Source organism: Morchella importuna (assembly GCF_003444635.1).
Source record: "Morchella importuna strain M04M26 chromosome Unknown Morimp01GS006, whole genome shotgun sequence".
NCBI classification, from domain to species: domain Eukaryota; kingdom Fungi; phylum Ascomycota; class Pezizomycetes; order Pezizales; family Morchellaceae; genus Morchella; species Morchella importuna.
In genome coordinates, this window is record NW_025763403.1 from 517,404 (window position 1) to 537,695 (window position 20,292).

General features: G+C 52.5%; 2 protein-coding genes across 2 annotated transcripts; one reads left to right on the plus strand and one right to left on the minus strand.

Annotated features, from left to right (window-relative positions):
- Positions 1-207: 207 nt before the first annotated feature.
- LAJ45_03002 (uncharacterized protein) lies at positions 208-4,346 on the plus strand (the record flags this gene model as incomplete). The annotated part of the gene is made up of 4 exons (XM_046112592.1): positions 208-626; positions 685-1,305; positions 1,372-2,501; positions 2,569-4,346. 4 exons carry the CDS (start codon positions 208-210, stop codon positions 4,344-4,346), a joined length of 3,948 nt encoding a protein of 1,315 aa, XP_045974081.1.
- Positions 4,347-10,843: 6,497 nt separating this feature from the next.
- Positions 10,844-12,337, minus strand: LAJ45_03003 (uncharacterized protein; the record flags this gene model as incomplete). Its single annotated transcript, XM_046112593.1, has 3 exons — positions 10,844-11,599; positions 11,656-11,823; positions 11,888-12,337. 3 exons carry the CDS (start codon positions 12,335-12,337, stop codon positions 10,844-10,846), a joined length of 1,374 nt encoding a protein of 457 aa, XP_045974082.1.
- Between the last annotated feature and the right edge of the window lie 7,955 nt (positions 12,338-20,292).

Genomic DNA, 20,292 nt, shown 5'->3' on the forward strand with positions numbered 1-20,292 from the left:
GAGTGGTGGTATGGGGGTGCGTCTAGTTTCGGCTACTACTCTAGAGTATGCGCACCCGCCAGCTAGCGGTCCGCTGGATATAAGTAACCGCGCTCCCTCCCTCCAACACCACCACTGTCTCTAGATCTCCTCACATCCTCACAGTCCTCCCTCTCACCGCTTTCCCCGCGTGCAGTGCACGCCGTCTTACCTTCTCTTAATAATATAATGCCACTCTTCACGCGCCCAACCACAAACTGGCGCCCCCTCCCACTAACGCCCTTCTTCCTGGCGCCCTTCGCGCTGCTCTGTCTCCTCCTCGTCCTCCTCCTCGAAGTGACACTGCGCGCCTGCCTCCCCGACGGCTGTCCTGCCTTTGGCGCTCCTTCCTCCAACACCACCTCCGACCTCTCCACATACGCCCAAGGATACTCGGCGGCGACGACGTCGTTCGTGTACAACTACCTCCCCACGATCGTGACAGTGTCCTTCGGGCTGCTGTGCGCGCTGGTGCACCATGACGCGATGCGCATGGAGCCGTGGTTCCAGATGAGCCTTGCTGAGGGCGCGGTGGCGGAGGAGAGCCTGTTGCTGGCGTACTCGTATATGATGCCGCCGTCTGTGCCTGTTGCTGCTTGGAAGAACCGGTATGTTTCCTCCCTTCTGCCCTCCCCCTCTCCACCGCCCGACTAACACCCCTTGTAGGCACTGGACCGTCTTCACCGCCTCCCTCCTCGTCCTCCTCTCCACCACGCTGCTGACGCCCCTCACCGCCGGCCTCTTCGACACCACGGCCCTCACCTTCACCTCCACCAGCCCGACCACCCACCGCCTCCTCCGCTGGACCTACCACCCCGGCGAAGACCTCGACGACGCCAGCCGCAGCAACGCCACCATCGGCGGGTACTCCAGCCGCCACGAATACCTTGCCTACACGCACGGCTGGCTCAACGGCTCCCTCCCGCCATTCACCACGGCCACCTACGCCCTCAGCCCGTGGGCCGCCGCCGAGTCGCTCCTCTCCGCCAACTCCACCACCACCCCCTCACAGGAGGAACAACACTGGACCGGCGACACAACCCTCTACGAAGCCGACCTCCACTGCACCGAAGCCACCCGCACCCCGCTGGAGGTCCCCGGCGTCGGCCTCATCGGCTACAACCTCACCTCCCCCTCCGCCCCCTACCTCAGCTACCCCCTCTGGGACCCGGGCCTCGCCAACGCCACCGACTACGACCTCATGGGCACCATCAGCGCCTCCATCCCCGCCTTCGATTCCTGGAGCTACTACAAAGACCGCCCCCGCTTCCAGACCGGCGCCGACTGGTACGTCCTCGCCGACCTCCCCGCATCGCTGGCAGACCCGCGCACATACACCGACGCGCAGCGCAGCGTCCGGCTGACAACAGCCGTGTACGTCGTCGCCGAGGCGCCGGCGCCGATATCGCCCGGGTGGGACGTGAAGGTCGTGGAGACGCCCGGAAAGAGTCTGCTGCCCCCGCGGTGGACGGCCGTGTTTTGTTCACCGGCGTACTACGCGCAGCGCGTGCACGCCGTCGTGGCCATGCCGAGCGGGCGGGTGGTGAGTGTCACCCGCGTTGGCACGCGCGAGGAGATCCCCAGCGCGAACGACACCTCCGTCCTCGGGGACCTTCTGTGGAACCTCAACAGCGGGCTGATCCGGAGCACGCAGGATGATCCTCGGTACTACGACCGCAACGGGAAGCAGATCGGTCTCGGGCAAGTTCCGCAGGACCCCGCCGACAGCGGGAGCCACCTTGTCCGGCGGTTCGGGGGCACAGAGGGGATGATGCGTGTCCAGGCCAAGAACGAGGATGTGGTGCAGAACGGGTTTCCGGCGTTTGCGCTGAATGGTGTTAGGAATGAGACGGTGGAGGGGCTGCTGGAGTGGGAGCGGCTGGCGGGGGTGTATAGGGATGCGCTGAGGTTGACGTTTGCGATGTTGTGCACGGATGAGTGGGTGAGGGGGAGGACGGAGGAGAATGCGACGGTGGTGGTGGAGAGGAGGAGCGGTGTGGTGCGCGGGTATGCGGTGAGTGAGGGGTGGGCGAGAGGGCTGCAGGGGGTGTTGAGTGTGTTGGCGGTGTTGGCGGGCGGGCTGGCGGTGGCGGTGATGAGGAGGCGGACGGAGTTGGATGGGGAGCCGGGGAGTCTCGGGGCGGCGTTGGGCGTGATGGAGAGGAGTGAGGAGTTGAGGAAGATGTTGAGCGGGGTGGAGCTGCATCCGATGGCGACGGTGAAGAGGATGCTGAGGATTTCAGGGAGGAGGTATAAACTGGTGTTGGAGGAGGGCGTGGGGCCGCGGGTGGAGGTGCTGGAGGCGGGCGGGGTGGGCGAGGGCGTGCTGGTGAAGCTCGAGGATCAGGAGGTGGACGAGAGAGAGTATCGCGAGAAGGACGTGTGGCCGGTCAGTAGAGGGTCAGCAATAACCTTCATCACCTTCTTCACCGTGATGCTGGCGCTCGTCGTGGTGGTGTGCGTACTCGTGGGCGTGGACTATGGTGAGTGAAACTACTCCTAAATCCCAGTACTTGCAGTCAAAGATCAATATACTAACCCCCCACACAGGCATCCCCACCCCCTCCCCGCCAACATCAATCCCCTACAAGATCCTCTTCACCTACATCCCCACCCTCCTCGCCCTCCTCATCGAGCCCCTCCTCGTCTCCCTCGGCAGCCATCTCTGCATGCTTGCTCCCTACACGCCGCTCCTGCGCGGCCCCACCCGCGCCTCTCACTCCCTCTCGCTCGACCTCGACAAGTCGCCCCCGCACTTCCAGCTGCTGCGCGCCCTGCGTGCAAAGCACTGGCTCATTGCGGCCCTCAGCGCCGCAATCCTTCTCAGCAACGTCCTCGCCGTTGCGCTCTCCGCGCTGTTCACACCCGATGCAAGAGTCGTCACGCAGGACGTGACACTGCAAGCGCCGACCTCCGCCGCGCTGAAGGGCGGCTTCAGGGGCATCAAGCTGCTCGAGAGCCACTACACACTATACGGAACTCTCTCATCGTCCATCGCCGCGCCAAACTGGACCGCAGCCGACGCCTACATCCTCCCCTTCCACCTCCCCCCCTCTTCTTCCTCCACCACCTTCAGCACCCTCACCTCCCGCACCCTCTCCCTCAGCAGCGCAATCACCTGCACCCCCCTCCCCACCTCCCTCATCACAACCACCTGCTACCCCACGGGCACCAACGGCTCCGCCCTCGGCCCCTGCCTCACCTCCTTCACCGGCGGCACCTCCTCCGGCTACATCACCGTCTCCGACCCCTGCTGGCCCACCGCAAACACCACCACCTCCAACACCAACCTCGCCACCAAGCCCGCGCGCTACGACTCCCCCGCCGGCGACTGGCTCTCCTGGTCCGCCGCGTGCCCGGCCACCTTCTTCGCGGCCTGGATGCAGCAGCCCGCGGACCCCGCCGCGCCAGGTAACTACTCTGCGGTCGTCGACGCCGTGGTGGTGAAGTGCTCGGCGGCCGACACCGCCGCGTGGGTCACTGCGACCGTGGATTCCGCGGGCAACGTGTTGAGCGTGGCAGACGAGACGCCGCTGGGGGAGGAGGAGATGGTGGCGCTGTATGGGCCCGATCGAGACGGCGTGCAGGGCTTGATGGCCGGGTGGCTGAATGCCAGCTATGTGGCGGCCGCCGAGAAGTACTTCAACCTGGGTCTGTCGTGGTATAACACGCATCTTGCGATGCTGCACCCGGATGTTGTTGCGTCGCCGGCGGGGGGGAACTTGACGCATCTGCCGGATGTGGGCGGGGTGGCGGGCGCGCTGGAGGACGTGGTGGGGCGGCTGTATGGGACGAGCTTGCGGCTGTATGCCGCTGAAGTGTTCGGCGTGACGGAGGGGGCGGTGAAGGGGCGGGTTGGGAGGGTGGAGGGGGTTGTGGACGTGGGGGTGGGGGTGTTGGGGGTGGTGGGCGGGTTGTTGCTTGGTATGGCTGCTGTGGTCGGGTGCGTGTATTGGTGTGGGCGGGGGGGGCGGTGGATGGGGCGGGGCGGGGGTGGGGAGGGCGTGGCGCATGCGCCCAGGACGCTGGTGGGGCTGTGGAGCGGGGTTTATGGGAGTGTTGAGGCGCAGCGGGTGGTGGGGGGTGTGAGGGGGGGGAGTGCGAAGGTGAGGGTGAAGGTTGTGGAGGGGCTGGGGAGACGGTGGGGGTGGGGGGTGGGCGGGAAGGGCGTGAGAGGGGGCGTGTTTGTGTATCCGGAGGGTGAGGGCGTGGAGAGGGGGTGGATGTCGTGGAGGAGGGGGGTGGGGAGGACGGAGACGGGGGTGACGGAGGGGGTGACGAGGGTGCGTACGTTTAGGTGGGGGGTGAAGGGGAAGGGAGGTAGATAGCTAGCTGCATACATACAAGGAGATAGATAGCCGGCGCGCCCAGACTGGTATCGGGAAATCGGGGTAATGGGTTAATACTGTACATACATAATTTCATAGCGTAAATGATTTTTCTTCCACATACTAGCCTTCACGCTTGTCCCAAGTTTGCACCAACATCGCTCGCGCCCTCTTCGTTGTCTGTCTCGATCCAGTGCACCCGCGATCGATGGGCGCAAGACTTTGTCATGTACGACAGTACAGACAATACATCACAGCTAGCTATAGGATGATCAGGATAAAAGATCAAAACAGCAAAAAATAGCTCTATTCGAAACGCGCGAGTGATTATCTGTGACCAAAATATCCAACGTCATCGAGTTGATCGATTGGTACGTTGGTAATCCTAGCCCGATACCGGCCAACACACACCCGCGCGGGAGATCGGAAAACTACCTAGGGATATGATTGACTCACCCCCACCGGCCAGCTCACCCTCCTCGAAGAGAACCGGGATATATCCTCTCCATGCATGACGATCAGCGGGGTGACTCGAGGGTATGTCAGAACCTCTCGCAAGGTAGGCACGTACGCAACGATGGCCCAGCTGCCATGCCCCGGGGAGGGGGGGGGGCATATAGTAATGGTCCGGTTTCTGATACACCCACCCCAGCTAACCAACCACTAATATATATCTTGCATGCCTATACAACCGCCGGAACCAACAAAACACCCCACTCAACACCCACCCGAGTGATACCCCATGACCACCCACGTCAATAACCCTAACCCCGTCACCGGGTGATACGTCATGACGCCACTCCCCCGGTCCCTATCCGGCCGCGGATACGCAGGTATAGATATGCAGATGTCTGGTACAAGCCCAAAAGGGAGAGGCGCTAGTGGTCAGGTCGTATCTTACCAGGCGTGGCGTGGGTTTTTGTGTGGCAGGGGGCGTATTGGTGTTGGGAGGTGCATGCATGGGTGCATGAGGTACTGGCGCGGTGATGGGTTTACGGTGCATGGTGAAGAGGCCGGGGTGGGGGAGCAAGGAGCGGGGGTTGGACTCGCTTCTCTGTGGCGTTACTTGAGCGCATACTACTTATTTTCAGATCGACAGCCGAGGGCTCTTGGATACACTCGATTTCAACCCGCACTACTAGGTGAACCCAGGACGTTAGAATAAATGGTAAACCCAGCCATGCCCGGCCCAAATCCACTATATCCGTATTATCCGCTGCAAGAAAGAACGCGGGTTACGTGCGAGATCTTTCCCCAGTGATCAACCGAGGGGTAGTGTAGTGGGTTAGGGTTCTGAATTAACCTCTTTGTGGCTCATGGATTATCACTCGGCTCAACCCACATACTATTCTGCCCTGACCAAATCGAATCCAGATGATTTACCGGAGGTAGCATAAGTCCCTTCGTTCATTCCGGGTCTTCTCACAGTAGTGGGCCCCAGGGAAAGCGGGGGGTGGAATAGGCGGTAAACTAGCTGCTGTTGGTCCGGGTGTAACGCGGGAGTAAGTCGTTCTGATATAGCTAGAAATTAAGGGTCTGCTAGAGAATAACACCAAAGGGATTGCCCAAGTCTTTGTTGGGCGGGTCACAGCGGAGATTGTTTCAATAGGTTAATTCCTACCATGTTCAAAACGAACGACATAAGTTCATAACTCTGAAGGTTGACGATCAGTTGCCTGTATTGATATTAAGGGGAGAAGAGGGATTAGCCCTCTGTTTTCAGTCTTTCTAATGACAGTTAAGCCAAAATGTTGTCTAACTACATATGACGTACGATGAATGTCCCTAGTGGTAGAACTAGCCCGTAGGGTTATTATTATGTGACAATCATGGCCACGCATCCCCATTAGATCTTTTAAGCCAGCAGGAAAAAAAATAGGCAAAAAAAGATCAGCATCTACTAGTTGGAGGTAGTAGGCATGATATTTTCAACGCTGCTCACAGAGCCCGCTGTACATAATGGTATCAAAAGTACAACCGTGAGAGTACGGCTATTGACTGCGTTTACCTGATCAGACTAAGCTCACCTAGCTAGTGGGAGATGATCTTTTTTTTGGCGATCTTTTATTTTCCTTGCAGCGGCGGTGACTTAAAAGGTCTATTACGGGTGTTTGTATGGGTGTAATCTCCGCCTAAAACCCATTCTCAAGTATTGATCGGGGCTAGGAACCTTTTTCACCAACAACAAAAAAAGATGCTCTAGTTGGGGTTTGAACCCAAGTCTCCCTACGGTTTTATAAGTTTTTAATGTTTTTGGTGAGGGCGTGCTAACCAACTGCACCACCAGAGCTTGAATATATATATATCTGGGTGGCCTATAACCTGGACGGGATTACATAGTAAGGCACACGAAATACTGTATAGACAAAAGGTCTCAAGGCTTTTTTTTCTTGGGCCACGCAAGGGAGATAAGATTTGTAGATGGGCACGACCGACGTCCCGAAACACTGCAGAGTGGTGTAAAAGAGAGAATTTTTCAAAGGGCAGATCCAATAACGTATGTAATTAAATTCAACGACTCATACAGACCTCAAGCCTAGATTTAGGCTTGATACTACAAGGCCTCGCTACTTTTGTATAGTTGAAAGTTGAAACTAGTAGTGATGGTCACAAAACAAAACAAGACGATCTTGGGGATGTTTCGTTTTTTCTCGTGAATTACAGGGGGGGTCTCAGAATTGCCAATACCTGACTGAGCCATTATTGAAGGCTCGAGACCTATTCCTTCGGTCGTAATAAAGTTCCTACAACAACGGTGGAAATTCGAAATATCTCAACAGTCACGGACACTATGCTTATTGCAGATGGCTCAAAAGAAAAAAAGGCCTCCCCCGAACGTCCCTGTGCAGTCGAATCTTTGTTGGAAGAGCTTGGTGCACCCCTAGGTGAAAAAACCGGAAGAAAATATTGGTCCAAAAGCAGCACAATATCGGCTGTTACGACCCAGGGGATAGCTAGTGTTAGGTGTCAAATTATGTCCGCCCAGGTAAGTAGATATTTCAAATTTGCCGGCAGGATTCGCTAGGGTTAGGGTTATATGATTAACCTTCATAGCAAGCAGTAGGCCTAGGTTTTGATGCTGATACCAAGGTCATAGTCAATCTCTCGCATATTTCCAAGTCTCGAGACCAGACTAGTATTTCTTGTTTTGTCTTTTACCCATCACTAAGATTCACGAGGTTCAGCTTAAGACCTCTAATGTGGTCTCGAGAAATTGCGAAAAAACGACTGTAGAGTCCTTTCACCCCGGCACCTCCTCTCTCCGTGAGAGGCGAGGCGAGATGAAAAATCCTATTTTGTACCCATCACTTGTACCCGGGATACGAGCGATAGACCCCGCACTTAACCTCTAAAACACACCCAGATATTCTTGGTCGGGGTTCCATTTAAGACAATTGGTTGGGCCAAAATACTCTATCCGCATAATCTCGAATGGGTGCATATTTCCTTTGCCACCAATTTCGTCATCGAGTGACACCTCATGACTCCCGGCAACCATCGATTACTTGAACCAGGCAGTCTCGTCAAGGCCACCGATTATCATCATTTTCTGTTGATTCTTTAGTGTCCGAACTCTCCAAGAACTAACCCGGGCATATCCATTCCGGTGCCTGCGTTAGTGGAATATATGCATTTAGAGTCTCATTTGTTTTACGTTGTCATCGACGCATCGGGCAAGTATGTGTCTTCATCTTCCACCAGGACCTCATTAGCTTTAACAATACACCTTTGATTCTCGGATCTGGATCTTTGAGCTTTTTCAACAACCTTTCGTTCATTTTCTACTGTTGGATATTTGGGTTTTCAAATGAGGTTGGACGGGCATAGGTAAGTATTCGAACGGGTACGGGTGAGCTGTCATGATGAAGGCACCTGTCTAAAATCAACTATACAATCCATGACTAGATAGCTAGTTAGTCTCTTTGCCAAGATTAGAAAGTCACATAACTGTCTTGTCCTCGTCCTGCCTTTTCAACATTAACCATGAACGCTATCCGAGTGATACCCCATGAGTATGAGTGATATTCCTTGATTATGAGTGATATCCCATGATTAAATCGACACCTCTTTCTGTACTCCTCGAATTTCTTGCCGGGTTCTTTTAGTACAAGACCCTCTATCCGCCACTTATCAGCGGGGTATATAAATGACTCCACTTCGCCATATCCATGCGACCAGATAATTTCTAGCCAGGGGTTCATGAATAAATCACCACCCGTACTACCGCCAGAGCTCACCCGGCACAAAACCTGCAAGGAAAAGAAACTCAGAGATATTGGGATAAGCAGGTGATACTCGATCCTTATTCCTATACCACTGATTCCGAAACTGCTACAATCGGGATTTGGCACAGTTTCCTAAAAATGCCTGGAAATTTCCCCCGACCCCATGCCACCCCTCAAGCAAGCAACCTACATGTAGAAAGTTTATCGAGGGACCTACCCCGTGTTGTTCCGCGTGCTTCCCCACTGTATGTGTTGTTCTTCTTCGGCCGACCGAACCGAGTGATACTCCATGTCGCGCCCGTCATTTGCCTGCAGTCTACAGACCCATATAGTTCCCTTCAAGCCGCAACTAGAAGCTGTATAGCATCAAGTCCGGCAAACACGCCTGAGTAAGATATTTGTACGATGTATATACACATTCAAAATGAAGTATCTATCATTCCCGGCCAGAAAGAGCCAGGCTTAGTGTCCAACCCCCCTAACCCGGTATCTGTGTGCTTTGACTTGAAGTAGTACTTTGCGCATTTCTTCTCCGCTTGACACATATATACATAAGTAGCTTCACAATATCAAACGGTACTAGCTAGTACCTACCACGCTCTAGAACCCAATGTTGAGTATATATGTGCTGGAACTTAAGTGTGGTGGCCTGTTAGTAGGCCGTCTCTAGGCGCTTGATCTTGACTCATATTTTATAAGCTCTAACGCTATTACCACTCCTAAGGTCTTTTCACCCTTTGATGTATTAGATAGTTTGTAGTTATTAGACATGAGGGGTCCTGTACCCCCTTAACCACTCCGCACTCCCGATACCCAGCCGCACCGCCGATACATAGCCGCGCCCCCGATACCTAACTCCCCTCACCTACGCCTCTCCCATACAACCCCGTAATCTCGCCTGTAAACCTGCCCAGACCCCCACCACGCCGCAAAATAATAATACAAACCCACCTCCCGGCCGAGCCAAAATACCAAACAACCAACCACTACTCCACCATGAATTTAACAAATCAAAAAACCACTACTCCACCCACTCCCACATCCACACCCAACCACCCACCACCCCGCCCGTGCGGACATTCCACTCGCCGTACACCATCACCAGAGATCCCGTTTAGAGTAACCAACACCAGCACCATCCCACCACCATGTAGCCAAGAACGCCACCATGACCATGTTTTCCCAAATCACAGGATGTCACCCGTGCATCCATCTTCAAAGCCAACTTTAACCCACCAACTCACCGCAAAACCGATACGTACCCAAAATACGAACCCCCGAAAGTACTCCAGTCAAAGACCCCGCTGGCCAAACCCGGGGCCAGCTGGTTCTCGGGGGAAGGGGCCGTTTGCGAAGCCGGGTGGTATAGGTACAAAACCCTGCTGCGTGATGTGGGCTGTTAGTTATGCGAATGAGGTAAGATGGCCACAAAGAACGAGAACAGGTAGATACAGATGACTTTCCCAGTGCTCTCGCGGCAAGAAGCACGACTGGCTAACTAAGTAAGTATATGTAGCGCTGACTGCTTGATATGACAGGGAGGGGGGTGTAGGTTCCGTGCCTGCACCTGGCCCGCGCGCACCTGGCCCGCGCGCACCGAGCCATAGACTGTGATGCGCACCCGGGGTGCGATGGAAAACAAAACCTTAACTTTCAGTATACGAACCAGGGGGGCGAGTGGTCTAGAGGGAGGCTGGTCACAAAGAGCGGCAGCGCAGGCAGATATACTGGTGTATTTTGCAATGCTCTCGGAGAAAGAAGTAAGGCTAACTAATTCTAGTAACTAATCACAATTAAGTATATGCAGCGCTGATTGATTTGTTGATAATCGGATAAAATATTTATGCGCAGCGGGGGGAAGTTGCAAAATCCGATACTACTACTCGTGCACATCGATCGAGTCACACTCTATGATGCACCCCCGGGGTACGATGAAAAAAATCCTTTTGCTCTCCCGAAGAGGAGACGAACGCGGACCATAAAGATGAAGGAGAGCAAGTCACAAAGAACGATGGATCAGGTATAAGATATACGATATATATATATATATATTTTTTTCCAGTGCTCCCAGAGCAAAAAAAGTACAAGACCAGCCAGGAACTAACTACAAGTAGCCAGCTCCGGCAACAACGACCCACAAAGCTACAAAATACATTTTCATTTTTTCATTTTTCCTCCACCACATAAGAAACCACTCCTTTTCACACACACACAGAGAGAAGATCCCAGCTAGATCAGATACAAAAAATCGCGCCCAAGCCCACAAACCACTTAGTAGGTGGTGTTCAAAGCACCCCACTTGATGTTGGAGAACTTGACGCTCGAGTTGGGGGCGGAAGCCTCGATCTCGGAGGGGACACCGGTGGTGGTGGCACACTCTCCTCTCTTGACACCGGGGGTCGACGAAGACTTGTCCAGAGGGTAGGAGCTGTCGAGCCAAAGCATGTGTGCCGCATGGTCATCCCAGATACTCATACTCAGAACCATTCCGCCGTTATTCTTGAAGGCAGCACCCATCTTCTTCAACTTACCCTTGGTGGCAAAGTCGTTGGTGTCGCCGAAGGCAGTCTTCTGGGCCGCACAGAAGGCGTCGGTGATGCTGTTTCCGCTGACGGTGGAAATGGTGCTGGCACTGTTTTCGTAGACAACACCGTTCTGCTTGTACTTGCGCTTGATCTCGATCAAGTCACCATTGGCAGTGCCATCGGAGGTGATGAACTGGGTGATGACGGTAAACTTCTGGCTGGTGTTGATGGTCTTTCCAATACCGTAGAAGCCGGTGTTGCCCATACGGTAGCTGTTGAAATCGCATCCGTCTTTGTCACAGATACCGCCGTAGCGGTTGTCACCATCACCGCACTCGGTTCCGCTGCAGCGGGTCTGACCGGTGGATGTGCAGGGGTGGGGAGTGTAGGCAGTGGCCATGCTGTTGGCTTCCCAGATGTCCATCTCGTCACAGCAGGTTCCATAACGACCGGATCCAGCGTTCGCGTCGGTCGAAGAGGGGGTCCAGTCGAGGGTGTTGGCCTGGACGGAATGTTAGTTTGGGAGGGAAGAAGAGTTTGGGGTAGAAGAAGGCTTACCTCGCCGTTGATGAACTTGATATCGTGGGGGCACTGGGCATCGCAGTATCCGGTACCGTACTTGGCACCAGCAGTGTTGCTGGGGTACTTTGCTGCACCACCGTCCGCGTCCATGCCCGAGAAGTAGAGAGCACCGTTCAATCCACAAGGAAGGTTGCTGACATCGACCTATCCCACCATCCGTAATCAGTCTCCATATATCACTAAGCACCAACCCCATAGGGATACTCACATCGAAGGTAAACTCTCCACCGAGAGGGTTGATCATCTGATACTTGGTATCATTCTCCATGAGGTATACACGACTTCCGACGTTCTTGTTTGTCCCCGTGGTAACAAACTTCAGGGTGAGCTCGGTGCCGGTCGAGGCGATACCATAGACACCAGTGTAGTCCGCTCCATCAAGGGCACAGTTGGTCGCACAAGTGGTTGGGTCCGGGCACAAGGCAGTGTTCCAGGCGCTACCAGTGTAGCAGTTGGTGTACTGGTTTGCCGCGGTAGTGTGGAGCCAACGCCAGTTGCTGTCGAGCACAACCTTGGTGGACTGGGTTGTGCACCCGCTGCTCGTGCACTTTGAGGAGCTGAGCGACGGGTGAGTCTCGGTAGTGTAGGTTCCGACCTTCTGAGAAGCCGTGAGGCGGAGAAGGGTGGCGAGGATAGCGATGTAGGTGGAGTACTGCATTGTGACGGTGCCGGCGATGGTGCTGGTGGTGGTGGATGTGATGAAGTGAGTGAGAGGGGTGAGGAGTGATGTTGAGGGGGTGGGAGATGGAGCTTATATACTGATTTTCGCCAGCCCAAATCTCTCCTTCCCAACACCCTTCCCCCCCTTGGTTCCTTCCTTACGCTTCAAGACGAGGAAGAAAAAAAGATCTCCCCGGTTTTACTGCTAGACTCCCCTCCTCCCCTCCCTTACTACTCACTCAGACGCCCCCAAAATGCACGAGATGAAGAAGATGAAATTCTCCGAGTACCACAGCAACAGGAACAGACGGAGCGACGGCTCGACGGCGCACGGTCCCGTCAGCGCCAGCCAGCCCCACCCACGATATACATACGGGCTAGCTCCACGATGCAGGAACAGTATGGAGCACGCGGGGAAAACGGTCTGTCTCAGATTTGAGCCATAGTGCGCTCAGATGCTGTGATACGTTACATCACATCGGCAGTCATGAAGTGACGACGGAAAAACCGGTGCGGGGGATATGAAGGGGGGCGAAGACATGTAGAAAGGAAGATATTATTGGGCTATAGACTGCAGAGTACGTAAGGCAGAGTAATGTGAGTAGAGAATTAGAGTGCCACCTGCAGAATTAACGTACTCTACATAGTATCTTTAGTTAGCCTAACCCCTACTAAGGCGCAAAACATCTCCTGAGATGATACGGTAGAGAAGAGTAGACAGCTAACCATCAAAACGTTAACTATAACCAGCACCGGAGGAGACGGGTTCGTGAATCCAATAACACTACAGCCCACATCATATCCAGACACAGGCCCAGGAACACCCTTCCTCCTCCGCCGGGTGAGCCCAGTCATCGTACCGTATCGTACCAGCAGCTGGGCACCATACGCATCCCCGGCACCTTTCCCTTCAAGGAGAATTTCCTTTTCTCCATCATGTGCCCGAAGTTCCTGGCTGTGTATGTAGGCACAATCTCACGATAATGCACTGACGATGTTCGCCACGCACCCCGGAGTCCCCGCGCCCCACAGCCTATCCCCCGTGCCCCTGTACTCAATCAAGAAGCTTAGCCCAGCCACATGCAGCCTTAATACTCTCACATATAGCCTTCCCGGATAAAACCTATACGCCGTCGGATTAACTTCTTTTCGGGAGCGACGGGCCTGGCTGGCAAGCGGTGACACGAGAAAGTAGAATGCCCAATATATTTCACCAACGGAGACACGGCCCTTTCCCGGTGTGGTGTTGTGGGTTTGACGATACCCGTCCCTTGGTGGTTGCAGGACCCACCTTCCTGTTTGGGCGAGCAACTGCAACTCATAGCCTAAACAGGGCGCCGCTTTCCCGGGTAGCAGCTTAAGGTTAAATCTGCACATCTTCATAATTCTACCCTCTGCAAGGACCCTACTACAAAATCGTCTACCGCGCGCAAAACCCGAGAATACTCTGTCGCGAGACCAGCAGGGGGTGGAATAGGGAGACCAATTAAACCATAGGCATGCAGGTAGGTAGAGTAAGTAGGTTCTGGTCCAGAATATCCCCCCTGCTGCATTCAGCGAGCTGTTCACACATCCTGGGTTAATTTGCTGAGCGTCGCAAAGACGGTCCGATGGGCGTTGATTGTTGAGGTGTGTGTAACATTTTGTGCAGAGGAAACGCTATGGAGTGAGACTGCGGGGTTTGGTGGCGTGGGTACCTACATACATGGACCAGGGTCTGACAGCCTTGGCAGCTCGGCGGAACGTTTCTTGGCGCTGAGGTCGGATGCGATGTGGTGTAAGGCACCAAGACCATGCCATTGGACGAGAGAAGATATTAATAGGACTACAAGAGTTTGGACACAATTAAGGACAGTTTTTTATGTCACCTGTTCCTCGCCATAAGTCCAGAGTTGTACTATACATATGGTTCCGCAAGGCTTACACAACACCATCGCAGGAACAGAACTTCAGGGTAGGGGTTTCAAGCAATGAGTTTGCGCGGGGTACATCTTTTATAATGAAAGAATGTATTTTACCCACAACGCATCAAGAACTAACGCGCCTGGCTGTGCAGATGTACCCAGTACTATGATCATAGGACTTAATTAAACTACAGAAATTAGTTCGGATCATTGTGGTTCAAACCGCCGCACTTCTTTGTGTCACGTACAGCCCCATGGTAGAATTGTTGTGGAAATGCGCTAGTGGCGTGCAGGATCTCTGTTCTCGACGGAGAATTGGGCGGTAGCCTTTGCCGGAAGCCCTTGATCGGCAGTCCCTGTTTTACCAGAAGATGTGCGTATTATCCTGTGCGACAGTGGTGAATCATGAGATAGCACTCGGAATTTGAAGGAATTGGGTTTGGCTATCATTTTGGAGCTGGCGTGGCGCGAGATTACCCATACAGTCTATGTATCCATCTTAACTACACTTCGCAATAAGAGGCCTCGCAATAAGAAACACCCCGCGGTAAGAAACAGCGCATAGGGTACACCGTACACGCTAACCACAGTCTTACTTGTTACAAGAAATGATAGATATTTTGTTGAGAAACGAAAACTGTCTGCACCTTGGCATTTCTTCTGGAGAGATGTACTACCGTTTTCAGACAAGTACCGCGTTTGTAGTGTCATGTAGTCGATTGTTTTTTCTTCCTTCTTTTTTTTTTTTTTTTTTTTTTTTTGCTGGGTGTTCTGACGAGCTGACGGGAATGCCGCGCTCACGCGGCCCTCCACAGAAAGGCCACAGTAACAATCAAGTTAGTTCCAGGACATACTCACCAGTGCTACAATAAAAAAGCCTCCTCTACTTCGAAGTGAAAGAGAAACCCATACATCTAAGCACCCATTCCGGTAACATTACTGAATCTAGACCATTACCAATTTTCAGGTCGGCCCGGGCATTCCCCAACTCACCTCCAATAAACAGTGCAATTGATCCGTATCCAGCACACTCTTTTATCCATATTAATCTCCGGCGGGTGCATATTTACCAACCGTATCTTTCCCATACTCGGAAACCAATTATGGTATCCAGCAGCATTGTCGGGTGATACCTCATGACCCTTGGCACCACTTTCGAATCTAACAGGTTATTCTTCTTTTTCCCAGCTTACCCGGGTTTCCCTTAGTACCCAACCCGGGGCTAAACTGGGTAGCTCGCGCGGTACAAATAAAATAAATTTAACAGATCCTCGATTTTTTCTTTTGCGGGTCGGGGAATTTTTTCGAACCCGGATATGGACTTACGTATTTTTGCCAAGGGTCTTTCACGTGGTACCGCTTTCTGAAGGCTGTTGTGTTTTGCTATTTACAGAAGAAGATCGGGAGATACTGGAGATAATAGGACCGTGGGTGCGTGGGGTGACACGATGGTTTGTGACCGCACCCATTAGCTTAGTAACTTGTCCAACCCTGACCCTGACCTTGGCCCTGAGCCTGAGCCTTAGCCCGCAGTTCCTATGTGCATATGATGATGGTTGTATTGAGGAGTAACCGCGTCACGTCAGTTCATATACAGGTTATAATTAACATTAACACCATCGCCTCTGCCAAGACGCTAGCGTGACAACCACGCTACTTGAACGGGAGTCAGGTGAAAATGCTTGGCGAGTATGGCACAAACCAAGGCGCTTTGCGCTAAAACCAATTTTCCTTCCCATGAAGTAGGCCTAACGCCAATTACAAGGGAATACAGTTTTGTCTTTTTATTTTCTCCCGTGGGTATGTACTGGCACTGCTGAAGAGTAGGCTATATGTAGCTTATTGGAATTCTGGTCTTGTCAGCGCCGAGACTCATAGAGTTCAGGCCAGAGTCATGCGGCACAACCGATGAACCTCGAATTTTCCAAAATCTCAGTTAACCTACCCATAATTAACTTCTCGGCCATTTATCCCATCAATTTGAGGCTGTAGAGTACGGTCATGAGGCATTGTTGCATTTCCACACAGGTACCTTAATCTACTAGGTCCGCGACTCCTGATTGATACCTGTGATAATTCGGGAGGAGAGCCTTCTCTCGCTTCAGTCCAAGATATCTTGCTAATACCTCTCCTCCTTGCAACTACAAACTGGCTTTCTCTCCAGGCTCTTTTTAGCCTCGTACATAACACGCTACGCCATCCATTCGAAGGACATTTTAAAGATAAGCGCAGGTTTCGCAGTGGGTCGGCCCGGGTATGCTAAGCCGGGTGATACTTCATGATCCTTGGCACCCACTACTTCTTCCAGTTTACCCGGGTCAACCCCTGGCTAAACTGAAAAGCTCGGTGGGGAAACTTGTAGGATCAGGCTTCGTTGATGCTGAAACATACTGTATCATATGAGGACCGAACATATCATACTGGGCACTCAATATCTGCAGTAGTAATCTACAGGGAGTGCAGTCTCGTGACACGTATGCCGGCCCCAGCTATATATACATGCTCTCTATGGTCATGGCGGTGAGATAGCGCTAGGCGCGGACGAGCCACAACTGAAACGTGTTGCTTCCCGTGGAATAAATACGAGCATGTTGAGCTTCACCGCGCGAGAGCGCAAACTTTTTCAGATTATGCCCAGTACCAAATATCGATCTGCAATAGTTACTGCCGAATAAGAAATTGTGCAAGACTTCCAAATTAAAAATCGGAATCCCAACTGTTATCCCGTAGCAATACCATGACCTTGCAGCTATCGCCAAGGCCGTTCTCGGCCTCATCCGACGCCGCGTCTACGAACGCTGCCAAGCCTATCCCTTAGACCGTCAGGCCCAATTGTAATTGGAGGCATCTCACGCAAAGTGGAAATCGTGATGTATGGCACGCTGATTGGAGTTGCAACGACAGATCACCACGAGTTTCTGTGTGGTGAATTATACGTTGCATCACAGACACGCATATGATCCTTATGTTTAGCATATCACGATTTCCAGTCCGCGTTAGATGCCCCTAATTACAATTCGGCCTGACGGTCTATGGGATAGCTCTATATATTTATTCGCACTCATATGACACAGATACCGCAAAACCCCCCACAACCCGAGCCCGAAGTGAAATAAAACCCTAACAGCCGTTGAAGCTAGATGATGCAGGGTCCACAATGTGTCAGCTAATTCCCTAGGTTGGTCCGGTTGTACCCCTGGCATACTAGCCGCGCGAGTGATACCTCATGACTCTTGGCGCCCGCCACTTCTTTAAGCTTACCCGGGTGCAACCCGGGGGCTAAACTGAATAACCCATAACCCGAGAAAAACACCCTTAGCTCAGTCGGGTTCTCGGTGTTCTTTCGCGGGTCGGTGAATTCTTCGGACCGGCCGCACGAGACGTTGAAACTCCGGTATTTGGCTATTGCCTTGAACACACCCTTTAATCTTCCTTAATCCTGGCTTAAGAAGACGGCTTGAATCGGCGCCGGAGGTGACCGACCGTATATTAGAATTACAGGTGCTGGGCGACTGCATGCTGAGATATACCTGGGGGGTGAATATGTCACACCCGATATTTGTAATAGCAAAGTCAGCATATATGCTTGTCTGTATTGGTTACCCCTCTGAGACTTCTGTTCAGAATGAACCACAAGGAGCGCAGTCTGGTGACAGGTATATTACTTTTGCGGCTTCCAGTCTATGGTCCCGAAGCAGCAACCGAAACGTGCCGCCGCCCAGAGAAAGGGCACCGCGAGTTTCACACTTCTATACAAGTACCATACGAGAGCGTAAAGTCTTTTACATAACATCTTCGGGCACACACAGCACCAAAAAACCGAGATATAACAGCCACTGAACTCGCACAGAATCGCGCGGAACCCCCGAACCCTAGCTGCGGCGGCAGTGCCTCTACCCTGCGTTGGTGTGTTCTGCCAGTTATGGTACTTGATCCTGGACAGCAATCCCACTCGTGAGAACGCCGACGGAAACAACTAAGACCCGAATATCCGGACACTGACAGGGGGGCAATTACTTGCATTTGATTTATCCCTGTCCGTCAAGCATTATAGCCGAGTGCGATCCCATGATCCCATGCCAAGCCCCGAATTTGCCGAACCCTAACCCGGGCGACTTTTCTTTTGGTTTAATTCATTAACTCAGGCAACGGGTTGGCAGTATGGATAAATGGACCGATGCTCTCGGTCATACGGGTAGTTATTTGGTTGATGAGCCTTGGGGAGCGTTGGTGAGGAGGCCGTCTCCGGAATATCTCTACTCTGTCTCACTTTGTAAAACAGCCCCGCCTCTGGATCCTACCATTATCTCTGTCGGCCTAGATTTGGTGCGGAAGATGCATGGGAGTGATGATGGCGAGTGCAAAGGGGATAGTTACAAAGTATATATAGATACTTAAATACGAGGCCGCTGCTTGCTAATAGGTCTCTCACACAAAGGTATTACATGTAGGGACGGATACATGTAGGTACACCCGTATCTCGATAGTTCCCGGAGCCCCCCATCATGGCAATTAACTCGCGACTGAATTTACCAGAATCAGAGTTAACTTTCAGACAAGATTGAGTAGGATAACTAGAGAGAGTGTGTAGATTAAGGATATGCCAAAATTCTTTGTGAAGAAACATTAGTTTGGCCCCGTTATTTGTATTTTTTTTTTGGGGGGGGGAGGCTCCGGGAATTATTTTTGACATGGGTGTACATGTAGCTAGTTACTAGCTACACCGTCACTTCTAGCTACCTGCAATCCACCTTCTAGCTGCCTGAATAATGATCGATTGGGCACGAGACTCAACGTCCCGCGACCTGATGAGACTACCCTAGGACAAGATGAGATGTCTCGGGAGTTTTCTTTTTGAAATCTCGAGATCAACCTCGAGACCGGCCCCCGAGTGATGTCTGATGATCCAAATTTAAAGCATTGCAAGGCTTCCTAATGCTCACACCTCCTCGTTCTCAGACTTCCTCATGCCCAGACTTCCAAAAATCGCAGAAAAAAGCCTACATTTCATGCAGCTGTACTGTATTTTCTCCCCGAATTCTATCCATTATTTTAATTTTCCGCCAAGGAGTTCTGGTTATACTTCACTTTTGAATGTTATCAACGGATTTAGGCGTAACTTCCTGCCCCAAATCCAGATTGTCTTGAGACTTCTAAGGCTCTGATGGGGTGGGGTGAGATAAGATGAGATAAGACTTAGTACAAAATTGTCGCGTCTTGTCTTGTGCCCATAATTAGCTCCCTGTGCCTTGCAACATGTAGACATAGTCTTCTCTCGGAAGTGTTCCCATCACATTAGAAGATTACCCCCCATCTAGCACTTCAGCAATACTTTTTTCATGTCTCGTCTTACCGGGCGAGATCCACCACTCTCCCGACGCCCTCGACTAAGGGCTACTTCCCATTTGTATTAAGAAGTATTGGGAAGGTTTTGGCTCTCAAACACCCCCCCCCCCCCCCACATTAGATAGTTTACAAAGCGAAGTCCCGATAGTAGCACCCCCGGCATTAGCAGATTCTTGATATTAGGATATCGCTGGCTGCCGGTCCCGAGCTTACCATACAAGCATCTTATCGCTAAGCACGAAAGATGCCACTACCGAGCCGAGTGACACCCCATGACGCAACCTCTCACAACCGCGCAGCCCACCACAAGAACCAACAACTGAACAACTAGCATCCCCCATCCTCATAACACGCGACATCCTTAAGTTCCCTCTTGCACGTCTCTCTCAACTCTTTTCTAGAACAGGTCAACACAAGATGCCTGTCTCGAGAACGGCCTAGTGCAGCAAATGTTCCTGACAAAATGGCCCTGAGGCGGGCGGCACAAAGGCTTCACTCGTTGATTTGCTAGCATGGAACAGCTATATATAGATACAAGTAGTTTCTGGCCTTCGGCCGGTACTATATGTGTATCAATCAGCCCAATATACAGGCAAGCCGCTTTGCAGCTTATTTTCTCTATTTGCCTGTCAGTCCGGGCTCTCAGGCCCCTCCTGGCAGGCAAAGTCCATCACTATATCTAGATCTGCTCTGGTCGATATTT